At 47.5% G+C, this 14,521-nt stretch overlaps 1 protein-coding gene across 2 annotated transcripts in view; it reads left to right on the top strand.

The window, feature by feature from the left end:
- The first annotated feature begins 3,931 nt into the window (after positions 1-3,931).
- The window catches only part of SLC22A3 (solute carrier family 22 member 3), an 86,329-nt gene continuing 75,739 nt past the window's right edge, over positions 3,932-14,521 (top strand). The window contains exon 1 of one of the 2 annotated variants that reach the window (XM_036110040.2): positions 3,932-4,436. In XM_036110040.2, coding sequence (XP_035965933.1) covers positions 4,026-4,436 — 411 coding nt within the window. In that variant the 5' untranslated portion in view covers positions 3,932-4,025. The remainder of the gene's footprint in view (positions 4,437-14,521) is intronic. The other variant, XM_036110038.2, reaches the window with a different exon arrangement.

Here is a 14,521-nt window from a genome sequence, read left to right as displayed (position 1 = left end):
CGCTGGCAGGATGCACGGTGGGACCACCCCTCTGAAAGCAATCTGGCAATGTCTGGCAGAACTCCAAATACATACACTTTACGGCCCTGCTAACCTATTTCTAGGCATTTACCTTCTGCCAGTTCTTACACAAGTGCACAAGGGAATGTGCACAACAGGTTCATTGCAGTGTTATTTGTAATTGTGGAAAATTAAAAATGAGCTAGACGTCTCAGTCAGGGAATGGATAAATTGTAGTACGGTCATTCAAAAGAATGATCCGTAGCAGATGGATTAAATGAAATAGATCCATGTTTATCAAGACTGATGATAGGCTAAAGAGTCTCAAAAATATAATGTGGACTGAAAACGAGAAGTAACAGGAAAATATGGGGAGTATGGGACCACTTATGTAAATGTGAGAGCACCCCAAGTACTATATATTGTTTGTGTGGGATACCTGCATATTAAAAGGATGAAAACTGGACAAGATGAATATTAACAACTTCACGATAGCCACACCTGGGGAAGAGAGGTCTGGTGCCTTTGGGAGTGGAGCTCTGGCCTTCTTCTGCTCCAGCCCCAGGGCCAAGAGGTTGTACCCACCTGAAGCCCATCTCTGCTCTGTCTTTTTGAGGATGCAGTGCATCCCTCCTACCCAAACTCTGGGAGCTGGGACCCCAAGATTCCCTGTCCAGTGGTCCCAAGGCCTCTTCCTGGGCCTGGGTGGGCCTTTTTCCCTGGCCCACCTTCTCAAGAAAGGGTTGGGTGTCTGCCTCGGGGTGGGAGGGAGGGGACAGGGAACAGGATCTGAAGGCATCTGAAGGAGACTTCAACTGTGTCTAGGAATGCTAGTTCTTAATAATAGTATCCCTAAAACAAACATAACAACATGACATTTGCTAATTCTGGGGGTGGGAGCAAAAAAAAGCAATTTTTATGGCACTTAGTAAAGTAGAAATTTTATATGGAAGAAAAAAGGCCCCAAATCACCAAGATAATTCTGAAGAGGAACAAGTTTAGGGAGAGAAGGTGGGACTTACCCTACCAGATAATCAGAATTCTTATTGCTCTTTTTAATAGCTGACTCATATATATCACTTACCATGTTTCAAGTACTATTCTAAGTGATTTGCCTTAAAAATGAGATAGTTTATTCTTACTCAGTTTTATGGAAGACAACTCAATAACTTGCCAAGGTCATTCACTGCAAAAAGTAGAAGGGGATTTGGACCCAGTAGGTCTGGCTCCAAAGTCCGTGATCTTTTTTTTTTTTTTTTTTTTAAAGATTTCATTTATTTATTTGAGAGAGCGAGGATGAGAGAGAGAGAGAGCATATGAGAGGGAGGAGGGTCAGAGGGAGAAGCAGACTCCCTGCTGAGCAGGAAGCCCGATGCGGGACTCGATCCCGGGACTCCAGGATCATGACCTGAGCCGAAGGCAGTCGCTTAACCAACTGAGCCACCCAGGCGCCCCGAAAGTCTGTGATCTTAACAATACTCTAGGTCTACTTGACTGTATACTACATTAAAAAAAATTAAAATACCCAGACAAGTACAATACAAAGAAAAAGGTGGTGAAATTTTGCGAGAAGGTTCTTAGATGTGTGAAGAGCACAGACAAAGAGGGCATTCCCTGGGAAGGAAGGCAGTTGAGGTGGTGGGGGACGCTTTACGAACCAGGTGCCCCCTTTCAGCCCGGGCCTTGCTAGGCCGTGGGCAGGGAGGGGCAGGAGAGTGAAATGGCAGGAAGAGGGAACTTTGTGTATACAGGGATTGATTTAGGAAAGTTCAAGAAGGATTTGAGGATTAGCAAGTAGCTATGTTTGGCTGTCACTTGAGGGGACAACTTGGTGAGGGACATAGGTTGGGATCCTTAAAGGGAGGGTGAGACATAAGAATTTAATCTGGAAGGCAAGGCACTCTCTGCCGAGCTGCACCATGGGCAGCCAGTGAGGAGAGCAGGCTGGATGGCAGGCTGGCTGCAGGTGGGGAGTCCCCAGGGGCACTGGGGGGTGGAGTCAAGAAGCAGCCAGGTATGCACACCTACTGTGAACCGGGCACTGTTCTAGGTAGTCGCAACACAGAGTGAACAAAACAGAAATTTCTGCCCTCATGGAACCTGCATTCTAGTGGAGGAACACAACTAAGATAAATAAGTGAGCTCTACAGCAAACAAAGGGATACGAATATGCATCTGTGAGATGGAGAAAGCAGGGAAGGGGGCAGACTGCACACACACACACATGTGTGTGCATGTATTGGGTGATGTGGGGAGGGCTGAATGGTGGGGGAGGGGAGGAGTGAGCAGAGGTGACATTTGAAGAAAGGCCTGCCAAGTGAGGAGTGTTGAGAAGATCCAGAGATTGAGAGCCTGGGGCTGGGCCATGGTTACACCAAAAGGAGGGGCAGGAGGAAGAGCTGGATGGGAGGAAGACAGATTGAGTCTGGGGCCCAGGGGGGCAGTTAAAAGTATGGGCTAGAGCCTGGAGCGTGAGACATGCCCACACTGGAGTCATTGCTAACTCGGTGATAGATAGGATTTTAGTAGCTGAGATCAAGGAACAAGAGAACAATCAGGGAGCCCCCGCTGTGTGCCCTGCACACTATCAGGTGTTTTATTCCACAAAGGACCTGTAATCCTAAGGACATCCCTGCAGTCTCCAGAGCATGAACTCAGCACAAATAACACCAGCACTAGTAGCCCACACGTCAAATGGTATACACTACATGCATGGGGCACTTTCCTGGCACTTTATATATATTGATACATTCAGTCCTTACAGAGACCCCAGGAGGGTACTAATTAGCCTCATTTGACAGATGAGAACACCAGGCTGGCCAATTAAGTTGCCCAAGGTCACAGGCTGGTGAGGGGGTGAAGCAGGCTGAAGAGAGTGGCCTGGCTCCAGAATCCTTGCTCTGGAAGGAGGTAACCTCTCGGCCCTTCAAGAAAAGCAAGCTGAGGGCCCAGAGCTTTTTTGAGGATGGGGTGGGGGTCTGGAGAGAAGAGCTAGAGAAATCCTCAGAAGACACATGGCAAGAGAGGAGGCCAGGCCAGGGCGGGGACAGCGCTGTCAGCCCTGCAGCCTGCGGGTGGCCCGCGAGCTGGCCGGTGAAGACCCAGCACCGGCCACAGCAGCCCAGAGGGACGGGAGCAGAGGCCTGGAGGCCAGTGCGGACACAGCTCTGCGGACCCGTGGGAGCGGATAAAAGCAGTTAAAAACAACCATCAAACCAACCCAACACCCTTTCCGGGCGATTTCAGGCCGGGAGAGTAGGTCTGAAGGCCTCGGCTGAGGAAACCTGTATCCCGCCCGAGGTCGTTTTTCACTCTGAACTTGAGGAATCTGAACGAGACGCTTAAACTCTGTAGATTGCCCAGCTGCCTTTTTGAAAAAGTCGGGCAATCTCTCAGATGGGACCGACATCGAATCCCGCCCGGATCCGGCTCGGCAATGGGTCCCCAGGCGGCCTCTGCGCACCGAGGGCAGGAGGGCTGGAGGGCGTGTCCCCGGGGCACAGGCGCGGGACCCGGAGCGCACGTCCTTCGTCCCCCCGCGCTGCCCTCGGGACCTCCGAGAGTCGTGGGTGACCCCGGAACTTTCCTCTGGGGCGCGACCCGGGGCCGAGCGCAGAGCAGGCTGGGGGCAGGGGCCGAACGGAGCTCCGCGCGCCCGTCACTCGCAGGCCCGGGCCGGGTGGCCGGCGCGCGGTGGCGCTCAGCCAGACCGCGCCGCCCGGGCCCCGTCGCGCGCCCACCCCGACCCCGCCGCCGCGTCCCCGGGGAGCGCGGCCCGCGCCGCCGCGGGCGCCCGCGGTGGGGAGGCGAGGGCCCCGGGGCCGGAGGGCCGGCGACGGCTGGCGCGGCGCCCAGGGGTGTGAGGCGGGGAGCGCGGTGCGGAGGGAGGGGAGGGGTGGGGTGGGGTGGGGGGGGCGGCGGGGTGAGGCGGCGGCCGGCGGGGCCCGCGCTCACTCGGAGGCCGGGCTGCCGGCGGCAGGACGCGCTCGCGGAGTCGGGCCCGGCGGCGGGCGGCCGCGCGCACCATGCCCTCCTTCGACGAGGCGCTGCAGAGGGCGGGCGAGTTCGGGCGCTTCCAGCGGCGCGTGTTCCTGCTGCTCTGCCTGACGGGCGTCACCTTCGCCTTCCTCTTCGTCGGCGTGGTCTTCCTGGGCAGCCAGCCCGAGCGCTACTGGTGCCGCGGGCCGAGCGCCGCCGCGCTGGCCGAGCGCTGCGGCTGGAGCCCCGAGGAGGAGTGGAACCGCACGGCGCCCCCCGAGCGCCGCGGCGACGGCAGCTGCCGGCGCTACCTCCTGGAGGCGGCCAACGCGAGCGCGGCGCCGGACGCGCTCAGCTGCGCAGACCCGCTCGCCGCCTTCCCCAACCGCTCGGCGCCGCTCGTGCCGTGCCGGGGCGGCTGGCGCTACGCCCAGGCCCACTCCACCATCGTCAGCGAGGTAAGGGCGCCGCGCGCGGGCACGGGCGGGGGGAGTGGCCCCGCGGGACGCGACGGTGCCCTGCTGCCCCCGGCGCGGCGAGGGCGGGGAGGCCGGCACCTGTTGGCTGCCTCTGGGGACCGGCCAGGTGCATCCCACTCTCGGAAGGGCCGCGTCCGAAATGCCCGGAAAACGCCTGTCGTCGATTTCCCCGTGCGAGTGAGCTGACGGAGAGATGCATCTATCCGGGGATCGATGCTGAGTTCGGAGATTGCTTCTCACTCACCTCCTCGGGCATCGGAGCGTCCGGTACGACGTACGTTATGCCGGCGGGGATGGGTTTGTGCCAAAGTGGGAAATGATGGTCCGACTCGCGGTGGAGACCCGCGGCCTCTGGGGCGAGCGACTTGGTTGGGCAGGGCCCGATTGCTCTGTGGTCTTCAGGGGGTAAAGGAAGGGCGAAACGTCAACTGGTTGCCCAAATGATTATCGGAAATGCACGGGGACAGAGGTCAGGGCTCTCCATGGGCATGAGTTTGATAAAACTGCTTTGGGGCAAGGAGCAACATCTGAGATAAATTGGGAAAGCTGAGGTTTTGAATTAAGAGTTTCAACTTTCTTTCTTTCTTTCTTTCTTTTTTTTGTTTCCTGCGAATAACTTACAAGAAGGCAGTAAAAAGGGCTATAAGTCTTACAAAGCAGATTCCCCCCTTCCCAGGGGTGGCCCCTTGGGCCAGGTGCGGCAGCCCCCACATTTTCTTGGGTGTGTGTGGGCAGGCAGTGCATCGGGGGTTAGCTGGCCCCTCAGCCTCGGCCGCAGCACTGTTTCCACGCTGGGCTGGGATGGCAGTTTGCATCTTCATCTCTGTGCCTCAGCTGTGGGAACTGCCTCCACGGAGGCTGGGTCACGGGAATGAGCAGTTTCATTGAACTTTGTGGGCAATCAGAGATCAATTTAATTTCTAAAAAAATGATTGAATGTGCTCTGGCAAATTAGGAAAGAAAAATTTTTGTCTTTACATTGGTTATTGTCATAAACTTTTTTAAGCACCTCCTTGAATAAGGGGGAAAACACTAGATTTGGAGTTAGCCATGCCTCTTCTGTCACTGTTAATGGTGACCTCATCTCTCTGGTCTTGGGATTCTAGATCTTTGAGGTCATGCATGTTCTATAGTGCCATGTGTGTATGGTCCTATGCTAATTGCTGTCGAGATAAAATCCATGGCAGCCCAGCCGGGCAATGTGTCTGTTCCGGGTACTTTAATTTCTATTTAACCTGTGGGTAATGATGACGACTGCTTCGTAAACTATGGTGGTCTTGCCGTTAGGGATTTCATAGATGGAATGGACAGGGTGTGGACTCCGGTGGGACAGGGCATTATCCCTAGTACTTCCTTCCAGCAGCAGCTGTTTGATGGCTGCTTGTATTCCATTTAGCACAGCTGCTTAGTGCTTACTTCCCAGGCAAATCAGATGATACCACTTGGAGAGAAGACACCTGATTTTTGAAGACATTTAGACTTCAAATGAAGAATAAAATGAGCCTTCAAAGCAAAATGCACACGCACTCTAATGGTGATTCTGGGAGCAAACGTGATCACTGGACATCAGAGAAGGGAGACATAGAAATCTGTGAGTGAGTGCCCAGATACTTGAGAAACAGTCTGGGGTTCTGGAGTTGTTTCAGGTGACCTGGGGTTATTTCAAGGAGGGACAGGTGGTCTTATGAAGGTCAGTGGCTCCCAAAAGGCAATGTGGGAAGTGGAAGGTCGGGAGACCTGGTGTGGTCCTGTCTGCAGCTAGCGGTGTGGCTTGGGTGAATCGCTTAACCTCTCTGGGCTTAGCTTTCTCATCTGTAAAATCAGAGGTTGGATTAAGCCCTTCACGGTCTTACAGATGCCATCAGTGTTATAGCTGGATGGCTGCTCAGGGTGCCCACAACAATGATAAAAAAATTTCAAGGAAAAGTAGAATGATATTTGTCATGCACTCCTGAAGGCCACCAACAAATCTTTGAAATATATTGGAGAGATTTTTTTTTTTTTTAATCCAGTTTAGAAGCAGTTTACTTCTTCTGGCTTTTTTGTTATGTTTTAATTTTTAAGAGGGACCCCCTCCCCATCTATTCAGGAAGTCCAGCCATTCAGAGCAACTCATTCTCAGAGTTCTGCCTGGCTAATATTTTGCTGCCTTTGGTTTTGAAGATGATCCATTTAATTTTTGTTTTTTCATATTCTGTCAGGATTAAAGGAACTTTACTTCTGTCTTCGGTTAACACTGTACCCAATGTGTTTTTACAGACTTAAAGTTGAAGATATTAATCATGGAAAAGGGGTGAATTGCGAGAGTTTCGAAGGTGGAAGGGCAGACCCGATTCCAGAATGTCTCCATTTGGCTATTATACTTCCTCCGTGCACCAGTGAGGGGAGATATCGTTGTCCAACTTTGTAGAAGAGGTTTCTGAGTTAGGAGATGTGGAAGGACCTGCCAGAGTCCCAGACCTTTTAAGTGGCCCAGTTGGGTTGAAATCCAAGGGTCATGAGTATAAATCATTCTCTGTTCCTCCGTGTAGTGATCAAAGTCTTGGGGACAAGCCCACGCAACATAACCACTCACACTTTAGAGCAGGAAATCCTGTGGAGCCTTCAAGTTTACTTCATTTTTCTGGCCAGCCTGCCATTGTATTTAATTTCATGGCATCAGGAACACAGTCAGCCATAATCAGCCAGGCCAGCCGATGGGAATGGCTCTCTCGTCTTGACGTGAACATTGCAGAATGAGCACTTGCGTCTCACCCACCGTCTGTCCATCTTACAAAGCGAAACAGCTCGAAGGAGTGAAGTCAGAGTCAATGCCAAGTGCAGGTCTGTTTCAGTCCAGCCCCCTCACTCTTTCTTTTGCTCAAGGTGAGGCAGTAGATTTTTCACTGACTCGTAACTTCCTCAGGGCAGACTTTCTAATGTCTGCATCTCAGCCTTGTCTACTTTTCAGATGCTGCCCAGAATAAAGCGTGATAGAATGCAGAAAAGTCTGAGCCTCCACCACCCACATATTTCAATTCATTGCCTAGGGAGTGAGTCTTTGAAATAGATGTTAGGACTTCTATTTTTTTTTTTTTTTTAAAGATTTTATTTATTTATTTATTTGACGGAAAGAGACACAGTGAGAGAGGGAACACAAGCAAGGGGAGTGGGAGAGGGAGAAGCAGGCTTCCCGCCGAGCAGGAGCCTGATGCGGGGCTCAATGCGGGGCTCGATGCAGGGCTCGATCCCAGGACCCTGGGATCATAACCTGAGCCGAAGGCAGATGCTTAACGACTGAGCCACCGAGGCGCCCCGGATGTTAGGACTTCTAAATGTTTGCTTGTATGCCATAAATGGAAATTAAAAAAAAAGAAGAAGAAGAAAGAAGGAAGGAAAGAAAAAGAGCTTCTCTCTAGTGTCTCAGTGAACCAGGCTTCAGAGCACCTTTTCAAAATAGTCTGAATCACTCTTGTTTTTCCTTTCCAGGTCATTTTTTCCCCACAATAAAAGGAAAGCCCATTTGAGGGAAGTAGGGGCCACACTGAAGAGAGTGGTGGCGGCTTTGCTTTGTGGGGCTTCACGTGTTTCGGCTTTGCCTCTCACACATCTATCCCACAACACAGGGCCAACCCAGTAGGTCAACCCACAGACATCCATGCTGCCAGCATCCTGTCCTCACTGACTATCAAGCATGGAATTGCACTGGTGTGGAAACTGCAGAAAGTCTCTCCAGGCCCACATTTTAGTCTGGGCTCAGTCTCTGATGTGCTCGGGGCACTTTAGAAAGATCTTGCTTCTGCACTGTTTTTATTCCTAATATTATTTGGAATCACTCACCTCCTTGTTTCTTGGTGAGTCAACCTCACCAGGAGGACATCTGCTTTATTATTACTTCAAAGACCCAAATAGGTCACTGTTCATTTTTATTTCATTAATTTCCCCTCTTTATTATTTGTTCTTGTTTCCTGGATAGACTTTTGGTAGGCTTCTTTCGATGGAAATTCGATGCATAGCTCAGTTATTTTCAGCCTTTCTTCTTTCCTAGCATAAATATCGAAAGCTATAGATTTCCTTCTATGTACTTTTTAGACCGTACCTGACAAGTTTTGAAATGCAGGTTTTAATTATTATTCCATTCTCAGTATTTGTCATTTCCATTATTATTTCATTTTTGGCCCATGATGTTTTTATCTTTTTAATTGTTGACTTCTCATTTAACCTTGGTATGGTCAGAGAACATGGTCTGTGTGACACTGCTTCTTTGGATTTCATTAAAGTTTGCTTTTTGGCCTTTAAGAGGTCAATTTTCATAAATGTTCTGTACATGCTCTAGAAGAATGTGCAGTCTTTAGCTATTGGGGGCAGAGTTTGTAGATGTCTCATATTTGAAGCTTGTCACTTATGTTGTTAAAATATTCTAGATTTTAATTAACTTTCCATTTGCTTGGTCTGTCAAGATTAATTAACAAGTATTGAAATTTGCCATTATGTTGGTGGGTTTGTCAGTTCCTCCCTATATTTCCAGCAGACTTAAAAAGTTACATACATGGGGCAATTTTATCGGATGCGTGTATCTACAAATTAGATTTTGCTTGTAACCTACATAGTGAATTGAACCTTTTATTAGTGTGTAGGGACCCTATCTAAAATCTATGATGTGTATTGTCTAGTGTCTATTTTGTCTTGTACTAATGTAGCTACTCCAACTTTCTTTTAGTTAATATTTGCCTGTTGTATCTTTTGTTACTTGTTACTTTCAAACTTCATGTGTTCTAAAAGTTTAGATGTATCTCTTATAAAATGTATAAAACTTGATTTTGTTTTTAGCTGGTAGGCGTAGTCTCTTTACATTTATTGTATTCATTGGTATATTTGAGCTTCTTATACCATATTATTTTTCTTTGTCTTGTTCTTTCTATGCTTTTTTCTCTCCCTTTAAAAAATGATTTTTTTATTTTGTTTTTCTTATTCTATTTTGTTCCTTTATTTGTTCGGAATTTAGATCCTTTATTTCAATTCTTTTAGTGGTTACCCTTGACATTTTACTACGCTTACCTAACAGCGCCTAAATTTAATACTGCAACCTTCTCAACAATTTAGAACTTTCAACACTTTCACTCAGTCACTCACCTCCTGTATTACAAGCATTCGTAGCCAATGTTCTAGCTCTTTCCTCTTCATTCTTAATTTATGGTCTTTGTGTAGATCATGTATGCTTGGGTTTATATTGACACTTTATCTTGTCATCATTTCATACAGTCTCTCATTTTCTCCCTTCCTTTTGACATAAGTCTTTAAAATTTTTTCTTTAATGCATATCCCTAGGTGGTACATGTTCTCAGTTTTTGTTTTTATGGAAATGTCTTTGTTTCCCCATTATTCTTTTTTTAAAAAAGATTTTATTTTTAAGTAATCTCTACACCCAACATGGGGCTCGAACCCACAACCCCGAAATTAAGAGTTTCACACTCCAGTGACCGAGTCAGCCATTATTCACCATTATTCTTGAAAGATGGTTTTGTTGAAAAATAGTTCTATGTTGTCAATTATTTTCCTCAGCCCTGTGAAGATGTTAGTTCTGTCTTACAGCTTTCATTTTGCTTTGGAGAAATCTGCTGTGAGTCTCACCGTCCTTTTCACTCAGGTTGTACGTAAGTAGGTATTTCTTTTATTTGCCCAGATTGGTGTACATTGCCTCTCAAAGGCATGTACATATAATAGGTACCCAATAAATAGTCATTGAATGAACCAATTGTTGTATTTCCTTTAACTGAATTGTGGGAAATTGTCAGCCATTATTTCTTCTATGTTCCCTTTTCCTATTCTCTTCTTTCCTTAATTAGACATAAGTTGGACCTTCGTTTGCTATCCTTCATGACTCTTAATGTCTCCCTCATATTTTCCACTTCCGTATCTATATGTGTCATTGAGATGTTTTTTCAGACCTACCTTCCAGAATACTGCCTTTGTATTTAGCAGTATCAGCTCTGCTATTTAATCCATCCACTGAACTTTGTATTTCAACAATTATCTTTCTCATTTATCAAAGTTATATTTGTTATCTATCAAATATGCCTGGCCATTTATTGATAGTCTCTTATTTCTTGCCCATTTTTCCATTTCTTTAAATGTTTTACAGATGATTACTCTATATTTTGTATCTGCTACTTATACTACCTGAAACCCTTGGTGTTCTAAAGCTTTCATTTGTTGTTTATCATATGTTGTGTGTTTGGTGTTTGTTGACTGTAAGCTCCCAGGTAGTTGATCTCTTTGGGAAACCAGAGAGGATTTTCCTTTGTTTCCCTCTGAGCTGGGGGACAGTACTGATCTGGAATCACTTTCTTCCTTCCAGACTTCCTGGGTGAATCTACAACAGCTGAATCTGTCATTGTTGTTTGTTTATTTTTATCAGAGGCATGTAGTTTTCCCTCACTTCCTGAAACACCAGTAATTCAACACAAATTTTATTTTATGCTGAATCTTATTTTTCATCACCCCTGAGGTGAGGTGATAGGTGTGGTGAAGGGATACCTTTTTCTGATTGAATATAAATCGAGGCAGAATGGACACTGACCTTGACCTCAGCCTCAGAGGACAAGGAGGAATGGAAGAGGAGTATGTGAGCAACAGGATGTTTCATTCTCTCACTCTCTCATCTTCACTATCATTTTCTCTGTGGCCATTTATTAAATGCCCTCTTGAGCACTGGTTGGTGTGCATTCCTGGGACCCACTTACAGAGAGTTGGAATCAAAAGGTTGGAGTGGGGTTTGGGCATCTTCATTTTTCACAAGCATGTAAAGCCCATGCAGGTGGTCCATGGGCAACACATGGAGACATGCTGGGTGTTTCTTTATGAGGAGCATGAAGAGAATGTCGTGAGTGGAACTGCTTTATGTGTGATTGAAGCAAGTGCCAGTTCCCCTGAATACACACTGCAGACTTAGGGACAGAAGCATCATCTCTTTACCTGAAGGCAGGAGTCCCAGATTTTATCTGGTGAAATGCTGCTGTTTATCTACAGAAACCTTGAAGCTATCCAGAGATGGGCAGCTGACCATAAAATCCTGTAATTGATCAGAGTGGGGTGCCCACAGCTGAACCATACTCCCTCCGAGATTTGGCAATCCTTAGAGTGGAGCTTTGGGCAGAGGCAGGGGCGCAACCAAATGGGGTATCTAACACATGAGGCATTAATATCTATACGTTTTGATGTGTATTTGGGATTCAATAGATCTGGGCCTAAATGTCCGCTCCTCTGTATTTCAACTTCAAGGGCAGGTCACAGAACCTGCCTCAGCCTTGGTGTCCTCAGCTCTAGAATGGGAGTAATAACACCTACCATAGTGCTTGGTCTGACATCCGCATCGAAGTGCCTGTCATTGTGTCTGGCCAGAAGTTATGTGCAAAAATATTGTTTTCTGTTAACATGTAAAGACTCTTGAGCTGGGTAGGGGTAGGGGATAAGTGGGGTGCCAGATCTGACCCTGGGGCTGTAGTTTGCTGAACTCAAGTCTAGCAAAATATATCACTAATAAACTTGCCTTAAATATTAAAAAAAACCAACAACAACAAACCAACAACACATCTCTTGGGCACTAATTTGCCCTTAGGGCAGAGAACACCCTGCGTTTTTCCTCCCGGAGCCAGAGCTAGGTTGTATTTCCCAGCTTCCCTAGCAGCTGGTGGGTCATGAGACGGAGTCCTGGTCAGTGAAGATGGGAGAAGTAATATGGGACACTGTCAGGCCTGCAGCCAGACAACCTTCCTTCTGGCAATCCCACTCTCTTCCTTGCTTCCCTCACCTGCCAGCAGAGAATGCTGAAGCCCTAAAATGTGGTGGAGTCCTTAGATGGAAGGAGGTCCATTCCTGAAAGCCTGTGGGGAGGGGAGTCCCCATCCTCCTCCCCTCTAGCTCATCTGCATGGGGATGTGAAATTAATGAGAAATAAACTTTCCTGTATTAAACCACTGAGATTTGGGGGTTGTTTGTTGCAACTCTTAGAGTGAGCCTACCCCAACTAATACAACATTTGAGTATATTTCCTGTAGGCTGCACGTACCTGGTTAAATTGTAGGGAAGCTTGTTCCTTCAAGACAGTCCTCCCCTTGGTCTGCTCACAAGGCCACCCTGTCCCTGCCCATGGGCGTTTACAGCCCTACAGGCCCCTGGCCTCTTCAGCGCCCAGTGCTCCAGCCTGTCCAGGGCATGTCCAGCTGCCTTCCCTAGGCTCTGGAACATGCTGTTTCCTTTTCTCAAAATACCTTTCTTCTTTCTCCATATGGCCATTCCATTTTTTAAAAAGATTTTTTAAAATTTAGAGAGAGAGAGTGTGAGCAGGGGGAAGGGCAGAGGGGGTGGGAAAGGGAGGGAAAAGAATCTCAAGCAGACTCTGCCCTGATTGCAGAGCCTGATGCAGGACTCGATCTCATGACCCTGAGATCATGCCCTTAGTCGAAACCAAGAGTCGGATGCTTCACCGACTGAGCCACGCAGGTGCCCCATGGCCGTTCCATTTTTTATACAGCTAGGAGTTACCTATTCCAGAAGTAACTTCCATAATTTCCACCCACCCCCTACTGCCCCCCCCCCACCTGCTGATTGTGTTCATCATGGTCTCCCTTGTCAGACTGCAGGTTTCTTGAGGGCAGAGACAGTGTCCAGTAACTATTTGTGATGAAATTACGTGGTGTGTAACAATTTTTGTGGCTCAGCTAGTGAGTCAATGAGAAAAAGATTGAGGGACAAACTTGACCACTTTTATAACTTTGGTTAAGCCAACCCTGAAGTTGACCTTCATAGATTAAAATAAGACTTCTCCCCAACAGAGCTGCTGCTTGTTCTTTCTCTTTCACATTATTTTTATGTTTTAATTTAGAGAAAATGGACATTTTAACAACTTTGATATATTGAATGTGATATATTTGATATAATTTGAGTTGATATATTGCTGCATTTTCTGAGGCATAATTCAATTTCTCTCAGCAGTGTTTTCTTGTTCTCAGTGATGATCTTACACAGCTTTCACTAGTTTTATTCCCGGGTGTTTGCTGTTTCATGGATAGCATTGTACATATGGGCTGCCCCTCACACCCATGAGGTCTGACAAATCCCCGGGGGGCCACCGCCCTGCAGAAACTGCCCTCATTCCCCTGACCCCCAGCTGGAGCAGAGGGCCAACAGACCATATCCCTGCCCCTGTCTCTTGTCCCCAGAATCCTAATTTGGAGGATGTGACCTGGAACACGGAAAGAACCAGGAAATAGAACTGCTGGCTTTTGGGGGCCATAATTGTTATGTGCTGACGTTCACTGAGCAGAAAGGGCTATGTGTTCACCTGTCCCAGCACTTTCTGGCACATCTGAGTCTTCAGCCTAGCCACACTCCAGAAGCTACTGGGCACAGGCGCAGGCCTGGGTCAGCAAGGGGTGGACGGGGGCCTGGCTTTCAACAGTTCAGAGACAAAGTGCTGAGCCCTCCAAAGCTGTGGAGGGGCAGGCAATGCCTACCTGTGAGAACAAAGTAAAACCTTTCTAAGACTCTTCCTCCTGTTTTCCTTTCTTGAACCATAGCCAAGGAAGGAAGTTTATTTCTATTCTAGGAGGAAAAGGCAAAGTTCCTTAAGGTTCCTGATACAGCTTTTTTAGAATGACAGATGATGGTCAATGCCATGGGGTCTGGGTGAGAGATCAGTAACATGGCTTTTCAAGGATTGCTGCATTCTAACTGTTCTGTGTTTGGAATAAAACAAAGCAACTTTGGGGCTAGCACTTGTGTAGTAATAGAGAAAAACAGTGAGGGATGCAGTTTAGGGGCTATTCAGAAGGCGAATAATCAATGTGATTTTAACAAATCCTTGTATTTATATTCTGCAGGTAGTGTGGGCCCCGTGCAGCACATCATTCAAAGTATGAATGATTCAGTAACTTAACCTCAAAAACTGTGTTTGGGGGAAATTAAAAATGAAAGTCAGGGAATAAGCATAGTGATCATTGTTGAATATTTTCTAAAAGCTTGGACTGTGATCTCTGATTAATCAATGAAGTTGATGCAAGACTCAGAGCCCCGTCTCAGGTTAC

Source organism: Halichoerus grypus, chromosome 9 (genome assembly GCF_964656455.1).
Source record: "Halichoerus grypus chromosome 9, mHalGry1.hap1.1, whole genome shotgun sequence".
Classification (NCBI taxonomy): Eukaryota; Metazoa; Chordata; class Mammalia; order Carnivora; family Phocidae; genus Halichoerus; species Halichoerus grypus.
This window is presented reverse-complemented; position numbering and strand designations above follow the sequence as displayed.